Source organism: Hermetia illucens, chromosome 1 (assembly GCF_905115235.1).
Source record: "Hermetia illucens chromosome 1, iHerIll2.2.curated.20191125, whole genome shotgun sequence".
NCBI lineage: Eukaryota > Metazoa > Arthropoda > Insecta > Diptera > Stratiomyidae > Hermetia > Hermetia illucens.
The window spans coordinates 171,514,140-171,535,334 of record NC_051849.1 but is presented as its reverse complement, the minus strand read 5'-3'; the positions used below and the strand labels follow the sequence as shown (position 1 = coordinate 171,535,334).

Below are 21,195 nucleotides of genomic sequence, written 5' to 3'. Positions count from 1 at the left end.
AATTGCCTGAGCGTTTCTCGCTCATATCCCCAGCTTTTGCAATGTCAATTATAGTGTATGGTAAGCCTGGCGAAATGGGCTCCTATAAGCCAGTGCCCCTTGCAAAACGGCATGATCCTGTAGGCATTTGCAAGCGTCCGGCCCAAACTGTTCTTGTGATCGGATCTTGTGACAGGACAGCAGGTGGACAGCACTAGACGATACAAGGTATTAAATTTGGACGTCCGAAGGGAGAAGGTGCAGGAGTGCATTGAAAGCATCTGCTGGGCAGAACTGCAGAGTCCCAGTAGCATCTGTAGACGGTTTTCTGAATCCCATTTAACTTGATTCTATTGTATTTCTTGCACAGAGATACCTTCAAAAAATCTCATCAATGGGAAGTATGCATACTCTGTGTCTTTAGGATGCGTAGTTAGATGCGCAAAAGGCGCAGACATGAAATTCTTCGAACGTCCCCTAAGAATGAGAACAATGGATTTGTGACTTCTTACTATCTGACTAAATCTGAGTACAGATGCCAGAAATTATTCTATTGTTACTTTTCATAGCCAAAGAATACTTTAACCAGGAAATTATTAACGGTCCTTCGGGCAAAAAAGAATCCCAGCTTGAAATTATGGAATTGACTTTAATTGCTTTAAAGACAAAATAAATAATCGAGCAAGCGAATACGATTTTTCAAACGCAGTGACCGACTCACAACAACGAAGAAGAAGGGTTTCAACTTTTCAAACTTTTCTGCTTTAATGGAAGATTTGCAATGAATACAAATATAGACGAGAAGGTGCCCCTGCTCTCATTTAGTAAGCAAAGGCAATTAAATCCTCCAATTCTGCAGGATAGATGATCGAGCGGCGAATTAAATTGTTTTGATGGTGATACTATTGCTTTGAAGACGGGGGAAAATAGTAGTGAAGGTATCCTTTTACAAATTTTAAAGGCAATAATTACTACGTCGAGTGAGGAGAACTTTCGTGGTCTCAATTTGTAGGCTAACATTGTCGATGGGGCAATAAGTCCGCATTGAGCGATGGTCTAAAGTATCATCTTTATCCAACCGTTTCAAATTTGCTGTCTAGTTTGAAAACAGTCGAATCTTTCTGATTGTAGGGTCCGTCGTTAAATGACCAAGTAAAGCACCTACACTTCCCAAGGAACTCTTAAAACTGCGGTGAAAAGTGGTTCTGAATCAGAAAAAATCATATTTTGGAAGTATTTATTGACCCACTGGCCGAAGATTGGAAGGTCTCCTACTGGTGATCGGAATAGATGATCCAAACGCTTCTCCAACTACAACACTAACAACAATACTAAACATCAATTGGTTAACCGTGTCGTATAATGTATTCGGTTCTAAAATTAGTATGTCGAAATTTGAGGGAGTATCCAGGGAACCAAAACACTGCTTTTGCTGAAAATTTCTCAATTTCGCCTTTAATTTTCTCTTCATCTTGGAGTATCTAAATTCGCCTGGAGGATTTCGGAATGTCAATGCCAAGTGGATTCAACACCACAAAAATGAGGAAATTATTACCTTCAGATACTCGGAATCAAATGACACCTTCGGTTCTAAAGGCATTAGAGTTCTTTACCATTAAACCGAAGACCATTTCTGTGTATTACCTGCTTATCTTAAGGAAGGAAAACTCCAGTGAAATTGTAGGTAATTAGCAAGTATCTATATCAGCTCCAGAAGAATGAGAACATATTGCAACTCTTACAATAGAAAGATAATCAAAAGCACTTTAGAAACCTCGATTAGGAACGGGACACAGCTTTAAAAACTGTCAGCTACAAAATGGAAAATGACTCTAGATCAACTACTGCGGGACTGCGCTTACTAGACAAAAATGAAGATCTCTGTAGTGAAAATGCAAGTTTCAATATGAAAAATCTACTGGGGTTTGCAGTTCGTCCGAATTCTTTTGTCATTGGTTGGAGAAATACTGCGCAGTAAGTGTATGGACTCGACATGGACTCAAATGGTCTGCCGGGGCCATAAAACCGCCCATAATCTAATTTAACCGAAGTATTGCCATGGGTCCTTTCGAAGAAGAAGTCAGAAGATGTTATCGTAAGATATTAAAAGTTGGTTGACTTATACCGATAGCTACGTCAAAAGTCCCAAATCAATTGAATTCGAAAATAGTTTCATAGAATTAGTTAACAAGGGGTGAATCATTCTAAATGAGATATCTTTCGAGGTCTTCTGGAAGATATCAGCAGAGAATGTTCTGATAAAAAAATCTTGTTATGTCACCAAGCAAAACTATTGTCTCACACATTATAATTATCGAATCAAAGCATTCAACGAAAAAGTTGACACAAAGTAAATCAACAGCAATAACAGCCAATATATCAATCAAGTAAATCACAACGAAAGTAAAAGGACTCAGCTATTTCTTTGATTTTTTTTTTAAATAAACACACAACAACACAGAGACAACATATCATAACAGTATTCATATTTTGCATTTGTATGTTGACTGTTATTAAACAATTTTTTGTATTGTTTGCACTTAGAGGTTGTGGTGGGTGGGTATTTTTTTGGTTTGTTTAAAATTCATTTTTTATAGGATAGTATAATACATTCTCGCATACTTGTATTTGTTCAAATGGAACTTCAAATGAGAACGACTCATTGTAGTAAGGGTTGAGGGTGCATTTTTTGATACTTGTCTTCTTCTTTTTCAAACGTTTTCCATTTTGCATGATTGCAATTTTCACATATGGATCTAAAAAATACAAAAGAAAATTATAAAACAATAATAGAATGGATTGTTCCCGAGGTAGTTGTTTTGGAGCTGTTGGTTTTTACTTAAATATTTTCCAATATAGTTTTTTGGTATTTTTTTTTTCAGAAATAAAACATTAAATAAATAATTTAGAAAGTATAAACCTGTAAGATTGTTTCAAAATAATACTTTTGTGTTGTTTGTAAAAGCTTAGAAGAGTTTTGTGATATTTTCAGTTGGCAACACTTAATTAAATGTTTAATAGTAACTATTTAGTGGTAGTGGAAATTCTGTGGAAGTGGTAGTGTTAATGTACACTGACCTGATATTAAAGAGCAATAAATTAATGGGATGATTTTAATTATTAAAAATAGAAAATTTGAAGAAGAAAATAGGTACATGCCTTAAAAATATTTTGAATTCTTAGCCAGTTATCATTTTCATTTTTGCACTGTTAACGGTATATAGAGGAAACAGAGAACATAAAAATAATTGTATAATCATCGATTGATATGTCTCATATTTTTAAAATTAACATTTAAAGCTCCACTTAGCCCCATTTGCAGCGAGGGTCAAATACCAGTTTGATAAATTTCTTCAAATATCCTATATATTTTTAGCGAAAAATTAGCAACAATTCGACATGCACGATAAGATAAAAGATTGAAGATAAAATCAGTGTTACCAACAGAAAATACCCTTAAATATATAATGATTAAAAATGTAAAAAAATGATTTAAATGTAAGTCCATCCGCTGCAATTAATGATTTTAATGTATAAACGTTTGAATGGAAATCTTGAAGGGCTCAAAAATGACATTTTTATTCAGAATTGTTAATGTTGTGAAGTCCATTTCTGAATGTATCATTTTAGAGCCAAATTGAACACTTATAACATTACCAGACAATCCGCCGACGTCCATCTTCTTCAGATTCTTAGCTTCCAGGATAACAACAGTTAGTTTGCCCGCAGTCGGTACGTATCGTAAGGAGAAGCATATGTCGCCCAGCTTGTTGTCCTATTATTGTATATTTTAAGATTAGAAAAAAGATGTAAAAAAGAAATATTATGTTAGAAGGCATTTGTGAAATCCAATAGAAAGCAGTTTAATATTTTACTTTATAGTTAGCCTAGGATAGTAGGTAATTACTCAAATTATTTGAAAGAAAATTTTCAAAGAAATAGAAATAAAATTATTTGGGGGTTTTTAAGTGCACCGACAATGCTAAAAGTTATGATTTATCTAATGGCTAGGGACAGGTTTAGATACTAATTTAAAGATTTTTGCGGAATTTTATTTTGTAATTTTGATAGTTTCGGTTCCAAATTTTGTCTAATATGGATACTTTCCTTTTTATTAAAAATATATTAGCAGCAATTTATTCAAAATAAGCTATTAAGATCAATAGATTTTATAAAAATTTCTGGGATATTTCGACTGAAAAATCAATCGATAAATAAAAATCAACTTTCGAATATTTATTGGAATGTATATTATTTTAGTTACCATTAGATAAACCATAATCACATGTGAACTAACTCGATTATCTGTTACAGTTATTATAGTAGTTTAGTGTACAGTTTCATACTGGCATACATTCTACTCAGGGTTACAGTGTAAATGCGACCTATTCACACTCGTAGTGTTAGCGTTTTTCTACGACGATATATATTATTATTTATTATTATTATTTTACAATATAAGCCCCTTCAAAAATCATATCATTGTAGTTCATATATTACCATATATACCATGGTAGTGGTGGTGGTTAAAATTGAAAAATATTCTAAAAGTGTCAGGGTAAGATTCATAATTTTTCTCGAATGAATGTAACGAGCAAACTGGATGGAAAATGCGGCTCGTTCAATAACATTTACCTGAAAACCAAGAAAGCCCTAGGTCCATAACCTAAGTGAAGTTACTAGATTCTAAAGTAAGGGTGAAGCTGCTACTAAATACGAGGCACGTCTAGAAAGTAAGTGCATGTTGACAACACCGAAAAATGAGATCAATTCAGTGTTCTCAACGCAGGATCACCCCTTGCGAAAAATGTCCATCTAATTTCACGTGTTAACCACACCTACCGGCCATCATTCGTGGTTACTTGAAATGCGCTTTAATTTCCCCACGTCTTCCTGAGACACCTGCATTCCTTCTCGACTGTCCTGTGTCAAGTACTCTTGGGTCGATCCACCCATCGGTCATCTGTGAAGAGCGGATTTCACTGCATGGCGTAGCCAGCAATGCAACTGTTGCCCTGCCTTAATGTGTAATATCCACTGTCGCCTCACATTGCGTATGAGCGCTGAGCCTGGGTGTCGACCAAGTTCTTGGTTTGAAACAGTATCAGGCCAGCGTACTCCGATAATACGATGCAGGCAGATGTTTACGAATGTTTGGAGCTTTTAAGTAATAGTGGGAGTAACTGAGATTTTAAGAAGAAATTTCTGGACGTGACTTGTATATCAATCAATTATTTCACAGGAAGGTATTTCGCCATCATCAATTTTGATTGCATTAGCAGTGGTTGCTTAATTACACAGCGTTCTCAATGTTTGAAAATGTAGGCATTGTTTAGTGATGGTCCTTGGTATAGAGCAAACTGTTGATAAAGTTAGAAACCGGGAACTGTGTAAGGATGTCCTTAACGTTTCAGCTGCTATGAAGTTTATGGGTGGCGATTGTAATTGCAAATCATGTCTACTATAAAGGAGTGGCTCAAAAATGAAGGCTTGATATTTGAATTCAACAAAACAGAAGCGGTGCGTATCACAAAGCGTCGTAAGGAAACGAAATTTGCATTAGAATGGCGAACCACTTTATCGAAAGCAGCAACCAAATACTGTTTATAGGAGAACCTGCGGCTTCAAAGCCGTTTCATGCGGTATGACGTCGCCGACGGCAGAGGGCTAAGGAAATAGTAGATTTATTCACTGCATCAATGCCTAGAAGCAGAAAGAGTATCGACAGATAAGTAGCAATTACATGAAATTTCTCATGAAAGATCACCGATACCGCAAATATTTGTATAGGCTTATGATATCTAGGAACACCCGGAGCATGACTTTTTCCATCGTCCTAGATTCTCGAAGGAAAGCAAGCGTTTGGAGACATGGGGAACAACATGGAATTGACCATATGCCGATTAAGTGTAGGCTGAGAAAAGCACAAGGGAAGGTTGGTTTGAGAATATAATCCCTCAGTAAACGGAGAGGTAGCTTGAGCTATGCCTACCAGCGACGTAATAGTTTGCCGCAGTTCCGCGGGGAAGAGATGACATAATATAGGGAGTTGCTTTATTGGGGAAATTTTCCACATTCTGGAAAATAAGCAGGCGTCAGTGCCTTTCCAAGAAGCAGCCAGGTAGACATTGAATCGACTTTAATAAGGTTTTGTTTTTTACAAATGTTTAAAAAGCTTCTAGAGGTATCCACCTTAAAATGGACTAGTGTGCTGAAAGTTTCAGCCATGGTACGTGTTGATTAAAAAATCAATCTGTACCTCTATTTAGAAACAACACAATTCGAAACTTCCATCCCGAAGAAAAAATGGAGTAATACGGATTGACGAAATATTTTAGGTAAAACAAGTAATAGAAGAGAGCTAGGAATTCAATATTGGAAAATACCAAGCCTCTGAAGATGCCAAAAAGGCATCAGATAGTTAAGCTTGCAACATACTCTAAAAAACAGACTTTATTTTGAAATACCAACAACGCTGATCTGGATCACGAAATCACAATTATGAAGGCAGTGATCGAGGCCCGACTTCACAGAGTTTAGGAAGTGAAAAAAGGGGAAGATTTGTGTTCATTCAGCAGCTAAAGCCAATCAAGAAAACAAACAAAACAAATCCTACTAAACATACAAAAGAAGTTTGGACAAGGAGCCTGACTACAACAAGAAGGAGGACGTCAAGAAAAAACTTTCAACAGGAACACTACAATGACGTTGGGAAAGTGGCACACACGCAACACATGTATTCGAGCGATAAATTATAACCAGATTCGGATGGGCATATTAGGTGATCACTGCATGACGTATGTTTGGAATTAGCTGCCTCAACCCTGGTAAAAGTACTTAAAATCTCATATGCCGGACATATGTAACAAATAAAGTATTCTCGAACGTGCCGTGAAGGGGTGTTAAATGACAGCACGACACAAATAACTGGAGGATTTTTTTATGATAACAGGCTTGAATGATCATGATCCCGCTAAAGAGAGTTCCAATAAGGATAAGGAATATATCCTGAGCACAGAAGAAGCGGTATAGCGCTAACTCTATAGAAAAGTAGATTAGATTAAAGGGGAGTCACATGAAGAGCAAATAGCTGATAATGATAAATCAACTGAAGATGAAAAATCAGATAAGATTCCTTTGCATTTATTGTGAAGTCGTTGCAGAATACATACACGTGAAAGGCGATCACACCCGATTGTGGATTTGAACTAATCCTTCTCACGACTCCTCGCAGTTATTATGGAGTGGCGTTTTGAGGTGACATGTTTTAGAAGGGTTATCGGGGATGAGCTTTTGACCCGAGACTAAGCTTTCCTATAGTGTCGGAACTTCATTAAGGGGATGGACTTGCCACCCCTTTTGAAATTGGTGCTCGAATACCAGGTGATACCATAGAAACGATATTGGTAAAATCCGCGTAACTAGTGGCGTACGCAGACGAAGTGGATATTCTTCCCCGATCGATGCTTCCCGCGAAGGAAGTATTCGAGCAGTTCAAGGCAGCAGCGGGTGAAGTGCTGCTCAGGGTCAATGGATCCAAAACGATATACAGGACCCAAACTTGAAAGGCGGCTGCTAATATGCAGAACATTGCAATGGGTGAGCATAATTTCGAATAGATGGATCAATTCGTCTACACGGAAACGAAAAACACGAAATCTAAAGACGGATTACTATTGCTCATAAAGAATTTAATGCGATCCTGTCCATAATGAGATACAGAAAAGTACAGAGATGCAATAACCTACAAGATAATTCGTCCCGTGCTGGATACGAGACATGTACCTTGACACAATTGTCGGAAAAACAGATCGACATCTTGAAGAGAAAAGTTCTCCGAAAAATTTTCAGAGCCATAAAGGAAAGAGATGCCTGGCGAATTACATGCAATAATGAATTGTATCAACTATTTGATGACCCACCAGTATCGACACTAGTCAAAATTTGGTAATTGCAATGAGCGGGCCACATCAAAATGAGTGCTGAAAGACAGAGCCATTTGTACCCGACCAAAAGGGAAGCGCTTTACAACTCGGAGGGCATCTCCGTAATTGTGACAGAGATGTTAGATAGGCCCTGCAGCCACCTGTATGAATACTGAGCTTGTACTTAGTACAAAGTAGCACTGCAGTGCATCTGAAGACGAGGCTCTCATTGAGATTCCTATTTATGTTTGAAGAGGACTTCTATGAACTTAATGTGGCGCATCAATTTGATTTCACAAAGTAATGCAGGAGCTAGCCCGGCCGATACCCAAGGATAGAAAACAGTAATTCAACCAGAAATTAGGTTCCACAAAGGCTGTCGAAAAAAGGTTAGTTTACCGGGAAGATCGTCCAGAATAAGAGTAAATTTATGATGGACAAATCAACAGGCTAGGGTCAACTGTCACCAAAGATATCAAGGTCACGGCAAATGGAAATTAACCACTATTAGGAGCAAGGTCCCCACTGTTAAAAATTACGAAATATCATAACTAGAAGATATGGCAAAAAACAGTGTGATAACACCAGTCACCATCACGAACCAAATGAAGCATGGAGAAAAGCTTCGAACAACCCTGCGCAGCGGCTCAAGTGGTTGTACCCATTTTGGGCGGGCCGAACCAATTATCAAGTTTCGGTGAAGTAGTGATATCTTTCCGTCAATGATAGCTGAACAAAGTCGTGGGATATGATTAAATTTCCATTGAAAAGTAACTCATAGCATACGCAGTTGACATTGTAAATAAATACCATGGAGATTTTAGGACTTCGATTTACAAGTCTTGGAAAATGCTGGATGGCACTTCCACTAGCGGATTAAACGTTGTCCAGGAAAATTCTAAACTGAATTTCTGTAAAATCTTAAGATGCTAAGCGAGGATGGTGCTGCAAACGTCGGAAGCGGTAATCGACAATATTTCCTAGCCTGTGCGAGAAGAGAAGATTTGTGTGAACTAAATATAATGTTAGTTTGTATAGTTGTATTTATTTGACGAACCACAAGCCCAAAAAAATATCAGGTACTATATCTGCAGCATAGTTTGTGATATCGATAGATAGCTAGAATATAAGATCTATGCAGTTAAAAAATGCCTTGTGCATCGGGTTTGAGTCACGTAATTTTTGTTAACAACGTGTTAAGGATCGAAGTGCCAGAGACTCCAATCTTTCCGAGTTGGCTAGCAGGCACCTCTCTACGGGGGCTTTGTTGGAGCTGCACTAGGACGTTGACGCTACAAAATTTAACTGATGCAGAAACTATTACCTGCCAATAGGCCACTTCGATTGGAATGAGCCCAAAGAGTAACGAAATGCCTAAAGCGTGGTATCTCTTTATTACCAAAATGAGACTGTTTGGTGCGGTGTTTGTTCTGATATTATCATTGGGTCGTTCTTTCTCGAAGATGAAACTGGCAAATCGGGTACCGTCAATCGGGAGCGTTATTGCGATATGGAAACTGTTTTTTTCTGTCAATTGTTCGTGATAATGGTATGGAGCACTTTTAGTTTTTTTGGCGCACCACCACACATAGCTCGAGGCACCATCAATTTTTTGAAACGATTGTTCTCTGGACGTTTGATGTCAAAATGGTAATTTTGACTGGGCACCGCGTTCACCAGCATTAACGGCTCCAGACTTATTTTTGGGGGGCTACTTGAAAGAGACAAGACGGTCATTTAAGAGATATCATATTCAAAAAATGTTGCATACATATCTCCTCGAACCCTGCTAAATAATTTTGAAAATAAGGAACAAACAAGTCGAGAAATCGGAAGCTGGGCGCTTCAGGTATGAAAGGTTTTGTTTGCTTCTTATGTGAGTATATTTGAGTGTAGAACTATCCCATTTGTACGTAGCCCATTAAGAATATGCATTTAGCATGTCAGATTTAGCACTTCGGGTTGTAAATTTACACGGTAAAGATAATTTTGAGCTACTGTAACTTTGTTACGAATAGTATGATTTTGACCAAACATGGAGATAATATGCTTCATATTATATTTTATACTACTACCAACTTTTATAACTCTGAAATAAACTTAAGGGGGGTTTTAATCAATTTTCCGAAAAAAAAGATGATAATATCCTATTATTAACGTAATTTGAACAGATATTGATATGGAGAGTATTTTGAGGCCTAGGCACCGTATAGAGGCAGCTTCATGATTTTCTTCAGATTTTTTGATTGGGTAGTTTCTGAGAATGGGTCCGTTAAAGAAATCATCACTTTGCACTCCTCCCACTCTCCGCCTTTTTAACAAATCCCAAAACTAAGACCAGCTTCGAAAAGTACTAATCGAGACCACATGACTATATTTGGTGAAAAAAGATGTTGTACCCCTCTTTTACATATATGGGGACCCCCCTAAATCTCAACGTAGGAGGATATCTGACTGCATATCTGGGGGTCCACAGGTCCCACCTTCTCACCAAATTTCGTGTCAATCGGTATAGCCGTTTCTGAGAAAAGTGCCTGTGACAGACAGACAGACATTGGACCGATTTTAACCTTAAAAATGTATTATTTTTTTTTAAATTATTTATTATATTTTTTAAAAAAACTTCTTTTTGTCGAGTATGGCCAACTACTTAAGGGAGACGATTAGACCCAAGTATGCAAGGGACTCACAAGAAATAATTTCTTCGAAAAAGCTTCACCGAAGGTTGTCAAGCATTATTTTTTGGACCAGGTTATTTGTGGTTGGCTTCTCGTGGGAGCTTCAATGCAGGCTCAGTGCGTGGAGTTGCCGCCTAAAATTCGGAAACTGTACCCCTCAATTATCGCACAGATACGTTTCCCACCTATATGTGTGCCGCTGTGCTTCTCTAGACGGGCTTTGAGCTTATTGCTATACAGCAAGTGCTCACATTAAACAGGTTTATATCTCTTCTGTTACTAAGTGGAATGTTACGGAGGAGTTGTTAACTTGTTAGTTTGGAAGATTTTTCATTTGTTATTATTTTTTTGAAAAGAGACGATATTGAATCCCGGAATTGGAAAATGGGTTGGTGGTAAACTGCGAGCTCTCCCAGAGAAACAGAAACATCAATACATAATTACTGTCAATAATTCTCATCTTGCTATCTACCCTGACACCGGATTTCTGTAAAGAATGACTACTGGGGAGAAGAAAAGGTCAAACCAACTTCATCGACTTTGAAAGGATAAAATAAAGGATTTTTTTCCGTATTTGTTTAGAGTCACGCGATATAATTGAGTGCCTCCTTCGTTCGTTAACTGCACATTTGAACATTCAGTGACTGTGCGGATTTCGATAAGCAATTATTGATAAATCATTCCACGTTAGTCAATCGATACGAAGCTATTTTCCACAACAGTAATGCAAGACATGCAAGATATTCACAAGACTTTTACTGACAAGTGCTGTGACATTCACCACATTACCCGGATTTCGATACTGTGGACTATTATTTTTTCTGATAGCTGCAAAACTCCGTACAAGATGAGCAATATATAATGTTATCTGTTTACCTGTAGAACCCCCTGATGACATTCAATCTTACTATGATACCTATATGCCGCCCATTTTAATTGAGGATTCCTTTACTTCCTCCTAACTCCATGTTGAACTCACATAAAAGGGCATACTTTTATTTATATGGTCAAGGTAAGATGATGGCATCAAAGGCCATACTTCCTTAAAATTTGAAAAGAGAGAGAGATATCGATTGAAGATGCGGGTCATAAGTTTTTCAGCTCCACGGCTGTTTTTACGGTTTTGTGTAAAACAGAACAAACAGAACAGAACAGAACAGAGCAACGATGTAGCTGCACGGAATTTAAGCGGGGGTCTCCATACATGGAAAGGGCGGGGGAACAAAAATGTTTTTCAGTGAATATAGTCATGTGGGGTATCAAATGAAAAGTAGTACGATTAGTAATTTTCAAAGCTGATCTTAATTCTGCCATCTAATGCACAAGGGGGAGCGCGGGGAGGCTGAAAAATGGTCATTGCTTTCAGCGGCCTAGTCAGAGAACCTACCCAACTTAAAAAATTGCAAAAAGTACGAAGCCGCCACTAAAACATGACTACAAGACCCCTTAAGTTCATATTAGAATCAAGTTGTAATATAGGTTACAATATAAGGCATAATCTTATCGTGCATGATCTTAGTGCAGTGTTGCCGCTTCAGTGCGAATTCTAAGCGTCCAACTTTTGGTTTCCCGACATGTTTCCAGCTTCCGTTCGCAGTGGCGAGGCACTGTGTACGATTTAGTTAGTTTGCATTAAGGAGGTGGCATAACTTGCCAGCTAGCAACTTCAACCATATTCGACTTAAGACACCGCTCAAGTTTTAACAAATGGCGCAGTTTCAAAGTTTGAAAGTTGTTTTGTAATATTTGCGAGTAACACCATTGAGAACAAGTCGGAAAATCGGAAGCTCGGAATTTCAGGCATGCATGGTTTTGTTGACCTTTCATATAATAATGTTAGGGTATACAATGTTTTCATTTATACGCAGTTCGTAGTGTATATACGTTGAACATATACAGATATTGGTACTGGTGGTGGTACTGACATTTTACCTCTTAGGGAGTACCAATTTGAAGTACCAGAAGAGGCAACTTTGATCTACTGTAACTGTGTTAATAACAGTGGGATTTCGCCCAAACTACAAACGGACGAAATTGCGGCAAATTTTAGATTTGAGACGTTTGTTGGTACGACGATCACAAAGAACGCCAGTTGTGGAACGCCACTTCTCCAGGTTGCGTTAATGCGTGAAGTAATTTCATAACGCAATACTCCATTGGGTGATAGCACTGACACGAGGTATTTAAATCGCTCAGTTCTGGTCAGATCACTGCCGCTGACAGTGATTATGCCTGTTTCATGGGGACCGGTCGTAAAAATTCAGCTTTATTTAGATTCAATTTGAAACCGTGTTGCATGAGGCGATGATTCCATTTTTGGACGTTCGAGATAATTTTTTGTTATTAGACGCTAGGAAAACATCATCTCCATAACGCAGTGTATAGGACGTTGGATGTCCTGTATGACAGTGTCCGTACCAAGAACAAAGAGGAGTAAGGAGAAGGCCAACCTTGTTGAACACCAAGAGAAACACAAAGCTATTTTGATACACTCGCCACATTTCCCACCAAATTTGGTGACAGTCGGTACATCCATTTCCGGACAGATAAAGAGACAAACGGACAAGCAGATAGACAGATACTAAATCGATTGTATTAAGGTTTTGTTTTCATTTGCATTTCTGGTTCTGTTCGGATCCGACGCGGTAGATTAAAGGACGAACAATTTTGATAATGAAATGAGAGAGATTGAAGTGGCCAGAAAAGAGGCGTGTGAGCTGGTATCTATGGGAAACTTCAAAAGAGCGCACTTAGATGCTGGCAGACAGTTTGGTCAATTTCGCCAGTTTCGTTAAGATAGCTAATATGGTTTATCCTGATCAATCTGGCTGGCTAATTTGTAAAGGTATTACAAACATAATGCTATAGGTGTTTTTCGGATGGAGGTTTTAGGTCCTTAGTAATAATGGTGATTATATAGTAGATTAGGCTTAAATGAATAAATTGTGTGAACATCACCGATTGTTTTCTTCAAGATCAAAGTTACTTTGCCACACATTTTTCAAAGAAAGGACTTTGACAGAATGCAGTATGAATGAACATCCAGAGTTTAGATCGATCGGTAATTTGCCCTTGTATTGACGTAATAATAGAAAATTGAATAGTGGAGTCATCTGTTCGAGATGGCAAGAGGTATTGCAGTATCTCAAAAAAGTAGAAAAACTTGAAAATTTCCTCAATAAATATTGACGTTCAACTTATATTTGGCGTATAAATAAAAATATTTTTTTCTGAAAGAAATTTCCAATTTTTTCGTGTAAATTGCAAATTAATTCTTAATTTTCAGATGGACAATAAATTTTTGATTTAACCGGATAGCATAGATATGAGAAAGACATGATAACCACCACCGCTAATATATAAGTAATCGTATTTAATAATTAATCATGGGAATTTATTGTTACTCTATAAATTAAATAAACATTTTGCAATTTAAACCAAAGCAATCAATTTTTAAAATATTCTAGTACGCTTCACTACGTTTTATGTTGCACTCAGTAATTTCAACATCGAGTCATAATTTCCTTAAGAAAATATGGACAACACAATAATACACGTTAAATCAACATAAAAATTTAAAATAACACCATAATATGTAGCATAAAACATTAGGTTATGTTTTTAGAGCTTCGATGTAAAATCACCATCAAAAATACAGAGAGTTTGTTTTAAGGGGGATTTATCAAAGGAGAAGACGTGTTTCGCCATTCGAAGGCTTTGCATACATTGAAAATTTAAATAAATTGTAAATAAAAATACAAATGAAATAATATAAAGTTAAATTGTGTTTTTGTTGGCTGGGATTTAATTACATAACTAGTATTTATCAAATCAATAATAATTGAATAAAATTAAATTAAACTAAATTATTGATCAAAACATTTATATTAGCTACTATATCTAGGGTTCAGTATTTAGTTTAATCTATATATATGGTGTATAAATACATTTGTTTCGTAATTGAAACATTTGGATTTTTTATATCTAATTTACACAAATACACATTTCATTTACGCTCACTATCATATTTTTACAAAATAAAAAATTGAAATTCAATGTAATTTTAGACAATTTGTCTGATTGTTTTTGGGTTACTGTCACTATATGATTACTATAACATTGACTAATAATATTGAAACAAAATGAATAGAAGTTTGTCTCAAAATACCCTGATTGTCTGTACGTTAAAATATATTTAGCCTGACAGAAACCTCATTTTTTTCGTGCTTAGTAGCTTTTTTTCTGGCTGTTTTCTAAGGCATACATATATTCTAACAATAAGGCTTTTAAATTATATACGAAATAAAGCTCGAACTTGTAAGTTACACCCAGCTCAAACCAGCTTTCTACGCTTGTTTCTCTGATTCAATTATCTTTTATTTGTATCTTTAAATTTTATGAATTATTTGTACTGGTAAAATGGTAGAAGCGACCAAATTTACTATACATGTCGGTGGCTGAATGGTAAAGGATAGAACGTGTATAGATACCATCTACTTTGTTTTGAAGGAGTGTTTATGTGTATTTGTATTTGTGTAAATATTTATTTATATGATAGTGTTTTAAAATGAATGAAATTAATATATGAACATACTGAACTTTGTTTGAGTATATTTGCACTGAAATTTGGGAATTTATTATTGGAAATATTTGGTTTGTGTTTTCTGATCCTAACATAAATATGAAATGGAAGATGTGAGATTATAAGAATTTGGCTTCTAACTAAAAGTACTCAGTATTTTATTGGAGAAGGAACGAATATTTCATCGGAGAGCCAAATCTAGTTCAGAAGAAAGTTGTTATACATATTGCATGTGAAGAAGGATTAAGCATTGGGTCTAGATAAATATAACATGGCCGCACTATGGAGGCATGTTCAACTGAAAATGAAACGATAGCGCCAGTTAGAAAGGAAATGATGATCTAACAGATGGAAATTTGATGCCGAGATTTGGCTTCTAACTTAGTGAACCTAATCTAAGTTGAAGAGTTGTTCAGAAGAGTAAGTTAGTACAAAAGTAGGGGACTGAATTTACATATTTAGAAAACTGAAAAATTAGTCATTTTCGATTTGCTTCTGGGTTCATTTTCATTAGTTCATTTTTTCAAACGCTTACTCACTTGTCCGAGATTTATATAACTTCAACTAGATATACGCATATATCGATGAAGATTTAGATTTTTATTCAAGTATGAAAATATCTTCTTGTTTGGGTGGAATTAAGGTCCAATGCTTTATTTTATTGCAAATTTAATAGATCTTGATTGTGCTGGTTTATTTCGAGGATAAGGCACCGACAGCAAAAAAATTCAACTTTTAGCAGTTTAGGTGATTTATTGGGCAGTTGGAGGTAATTAGAAATAAACCAGCGGTTTTGAAAGTTGGATCTGCTTATAGACGCTACGTAGAACACAAATTATTCTTAATGGAGGTAAAGACCTCAAGCAGGACCTTATTGAAGACAAAAATACTGCGAAAGAGCAGCCAAAGAGTAAGTAAAATGGCTCAAATTTTTACAGAATTCCAGAAAATGGTTTGTTCTACGTTTAAATGTAGTTAAACAATAAAAAAATCTAACCATATAAGAGAAGTCTTTGTATATGAATGATAGTTTGTAGATTTTTCCGGATAACTAGTTGGTATATGTGTCTAATAAAATGTTTTACTTTGAGTAACAAAATATGCATATCATGTTAACATTTCATCAATCTATGTGCCAAAACATGATTTCTGGTATTACCTACAATGACACAATTATCGAAACAAAATATAATAAACATAATCTGAATATCAGTTATCTTTATGAGTACTATTATAACAACCTAACTATATGTATGTATCAAAGCGAGGACTAAATTATGAAACAAACTCTATTTCTACTTTCACAGCCTCGAAGCTCTAAATTACACAGTTGATTATCAAAAAAGCCTTATGGAACATTCCGAAAATAAATCACAACAAACAACCAAAAGCCATATGACTATTTGCATTACTTAGTTTATTTTTTTATGTACACACGCACAACAAATTACAAGCCAATTTTATTACTTCAACAAAATGTAAAATTATTAAAAAACTCATGCTTGCGAAGCGAACTGAAATATATGTATATATTGATATATATTTTACATATACATCTACACGATTATATGGCAGATATCCCCCATGATAAATTTTGTTCAATCGATTTTATGTGGCTGACTTGATTTTGTTAATTATTATTTTGAAATTTCGTTGGAATACTTGAAATATATATGATATATCAAATATTATCGTAAATATTATAAAACATGATAAGCCTCTTCCAATAGGTGGTTCTCTCAATTTATTATTCGATTGGATTTAGTGATCCCCCAAAATGACGTGAATGAAAAAAATATTCACACAATGAATGTTCACAAAATTAGATGACAAAAAAAAGAATAAAAGAAAAAATAGCGAATCACATAAAAGATTCAATGAAAATGTAAGAAAAATTTATATTCTCAATTTGTGTTCATTATAAATAGATATATATGATTTAAAAAATTTGAAAGATACTTACGTGAATGAGATATTTGAAATTCATTATTTTGAATTGATTATGCGATTGATTGTTTTTAAAGATATTTTCAATTGATTGAAGCGAAGCATGCAAATTTCGTAATATTTGTAATTGGTTGAAATTTTAATTATTATTTGTGATATTTCAATTTTGTTTTCCAAATTTTTATATTTCCGAATTTCAATTGAATTTAGGTTTATTAGAATTTTATTAATTATGATCATATTTTGAATTTTTTTTTGTTTTGTTTTGATTTTGTTAAAAATTATTTATCGAATTTTTGAAGACACAACCATTCACAGGCGTAAGCACAGCAGAGTAAAATATGAGGAAAAAAGAGAAAAAAATAATTTTGAGTCAATAAAATGTTAAATTTTTGAATGTTTTTAGTCTTTGTTAATAATGTTATTTTCTCTTTCAAATTGATATGAAATTTGCAGGATGTAGATTTGTCATATATATTAGAATATAAGTTTGTTTGTGTGAAGATGGAAGCAGAGTGGTTATTATTGTTAATAATTCTTTGTGAGCATTGGTTACTAGTTAAAGCAATGGTTTTTCGATAAACTTTGGTTTTGTAATTTATGGAATATATAATAATATTATTCTGAACAGTGAGTTCAGTTGGTTTGAAAAGTTATTCCTCTGGGTACCCACAATGGGAAAGAGATTTGAACAATGCAATTTGTTAATTATTTTATATATTTAGCCTTTATGACTGGATCATTCAAAATGTCAAGAGTTTTTAATCAATTAAAGAGAGAGCTTTCAGATTCTGGAATATGAGTTTCATTCAATAGTGCAAGATTGTCACTGGACATATGCACGAAAGGACATTATTCAAATGAAACTCTTCCAGTTACAGTTAAGTAGATTACGATATATAAATGCAATGATTCATTGTTATGAACCCTCCATAGTAAATTATACTATAGAATGTTACATGACATTTTAAAAGCAAAGCTGGTGATAGAAAACAAGAATTTTCGTCTAAATTGAAAGACTTCATTGTTTATTTGATTCATTCAAACGAATTTATAGAGGCAGGGTGTGCTTCGACTTTTTCATCTTCTGTAAAATTCCTATGCATTGTTATCTGCATGGCGAATTACTCTATTCCTCCATAATAAGGGCTAAATAATAGCCAGGATCCGAAAATAAAGCCATTCAGTAACTTGTATTCCATAAGAATATTACCAGTTACTCTTCGAGATTTGTATATTTAATTATACATTTGTAAGTTTAATTATGAGTTACTTTAATTAGGATTCAATGTACGCATTGGGAAGAATTGCCTTATAAATATATAAATAAATCTACCCTTTCTTCGCTTTCATAACAAGAATCAGTAAATGTGATATGTCATGGAGCCCGGAATAAGAATTATAGTCAAAGTGATAACATAACATAACATGTGACCTGTAATTTCCACCCCAAGGTGGGAATTTCTCTGAACTGTCCCGTTATAAGTAATGGAAATAATGCTTCACCAAAATTACACTTCTGTTGTGTATTAAAACTGGTTATTGGAATGTATAACCACTGCAGTTAAGCAGATAAAAATAAGATAGTTTACTTTAAAGGAATAATTTTACGGGATATGATAGTCTCTTCCGACCTAGTGAATTTAGCCTCTGTAGTAGGACTACATACATGAATATCTGGTAAACGGCTTGTTAAATTTAAATAATTTTCATGCTGTTGAAAATGGTGATAGGGGTGGATGACCGCTGTATACTTGGAAAAGTGGGCATAGAAAGCAACAATTTTTTGGCGAGTATAAAGAGAGAATATGCATGACTTTATTGTTGCTTTTGTTAATTAGCCAGTGGAAGTTTATGAATCTTAGGTTGATCTGAGTTTTTCTTTGATGTTTCCTTGAAATAAGCCCCTGTCAATTTTGCTTAGTTGAAGAATGGGTATTTAGTTAAGCCTAACTGGGGGACATGATTTTTGATGACTTTGATTCTTTGGCGGGCAAACATTGTTCAGTTTCTTTTATTTGATTTTCAAGGTCTAGAGATAGAACACTGGGAAGGAAGGCGCGCAGAAAGTTATCATCATTGGCCAAGTATACGGTATATTTCAAGTAAAGCAAAGAGCCCAGGACACTACCTTGAGGTACCCTGCTTTAACGTTGGATTCTCGTTATATAAAGGTTTGTTTGTTTAATAGCAAATCGCAAATAGGCCAAATGATTCGTCAAGAGATGAACACTTTTAATTTTAGAGATGGGATCATCATGTTGGACCTGAGCAAATGTCTGCATAACGTTAGAACTTGTTCAGTAGTCTTGCCTTTTCTCCTGAAGTGGTGAAAAGGAATAATTTGGTTTTCGTCCACGTGTTGACGTAGGTTCGATAGTATCAGTTTCTAGAATTTGTTCCCTTGCCTACAATTTTTTTACATTTATGCAAAAATATTTTGGGAGCTATTTAAAAGTAGCTAAGCATTAAAAAAGAGAGTGAGTAGCCCCTGAAATAGGTATTGGCGTGAATATAAAAATTTTTGTAGAAGGCGAAAAAGCAAGATGCTTTTGAAGTTGGACACCACAACCATCAGAAACGACAACTACTACAAAGAGGAGTAGGCTTATTGATATACTGATAGAAGATAGGGTGGATCTTTATCCTGCTTCAGAATCATCACCATTTATGATAATTTCCACCATTTAGAAAAAAGACGTAAGGCACTATAATATAAGTGTTCCATTTGGATGATGGTAGATCTTGGCACTTGTTGAATTATTTTCCCCGTAATAAGGCCAAAACCAGGAGCACTTTTAGATTCTATGTGAGCAAGACCGTTGAAATGAATTGGATGGCATGCATCAGATTTAACTCCTCTAAAATTAAGTAACAACACTTAGTGTGTATTTGTTACACAGTTGTTTCTTTTAGTACTTTCGTACTGTGATCTAGAAACATGACTATTGTAATATCGAAACAAGACTGAGGTTCCTTCTCGGTCACCTCGTATTTATATTTCCTTAAAATTATTTACATAATATACACATGTTATCTTCTATGAAACTATCTAATACATAACACATATTAACATATGGTTCTTATCTACGTAAAATCCTTCTTATCTACGTAAAATCCTATCCTTTTATTAGGGTCATTCTGAGCAGCGAAGATGCGCAAATGCATCTTCGTTTATTATTCAACAACAGGACATGTTGTGAAAGAAAACATTTGACCTGAGTCGGGTATGACGAGATATGGAAAATGATATAGATAAAGAAATATTTATAAGGGTCATACGGAGGAAAGAAGATGCGTAGATGCATCTTCGTTTATTATTATTTAGAACCAGGATTTATGCTGGTCGTTAAAAGATGCCGACGGTTTGGACGGTTCCATAACTCTAACCCCCCGACCGTATTGATCCATTGGGCGGCTTCATTGCTTTCCGAAGTGAATGATTTATGGTGGGAAAAGGCGTTTGATTTTCGATCATATTAGTTTTGTGTACTATATTTTTCCTTTTCCAATGATGTCGAATTTGGAAATCTAGACTGTTGCCATTTAGGTCGCAGCGACTGATAAGTTTGTCCATTCCTTTGAACACTTCAAAATTTCTTTGTTCGCCGTATATCAACAATTTTAGGTGAAAATGGTTTGGCCGCCCGACCTTCAAACAGGAAAGCAGTCAAAGAAAAGCTGTGTAGTTGTCATTTTCTTTTTCATTACTTGCAAGTTTATCACATGTACAATTAAGGATGTTTAAAAAAATTTAGATTAACTCCATTGTGCCGTTGAGAAAAGAATTCCTAAATATGCTTATTTATCAGTGTGTCCTAACCCCTCAAGCCAGTCGGTTTGCCTTGTAGAGTCGGTAGGAATTGGTGAGAGATTTGAGAAGATTATGTTAAGATTACTCTACTCCACTCGACATATAGATGCGGCTTGCATATAGCCCTTAGCTGAATGTTTAACGACGTAGTGGTTTATTCAGTTGTTACTGATAATCTCAGAACTTTCATGACCTTTACTTTTTCTGTTGTCGAGTATTATTTTCTTTTTCTGTAGCCTTTGCCCTGATCCAAATGCAGTCACGAGGCTT

At 35.4% G+C, this 21,195-nt stretch overlaps 1 protein-coding gene across 3 annotated transcripts in view; it reads right to left on the bottom strand.

Annotated features, from left to right (window-relative positions):
• Positions 1 to 21,195, bottom strand: part of LOC119647199 (synaptotagmin 1-like) — a 144,176-nt gene that overhangs the window by 16,848 nt on the left and 106,133 nt on the right. For 2 of the 3 annotated variants that reach the window (XM_038048012.1, XM_038048011.1), the window contains exons 8-9: positions 3,637 to 3,754; positions 2,602 to 2,735 (exon numbers count right to left, since the gene is read on the bottom strand). In XM_038048012.1, the coding sequence (XP_037903940.1) occupies positions 2,602 to 2,735; positions 3,637 to 3,754 (252 nt within the window). The remainder of the gene's footprint in view (positions 1 to 2,601; positions 2,736 to 3,636; positions 3,755 to 21,195) is intronic. The other variant, XM_038048013.1, reaches the window with a different exon arrangement.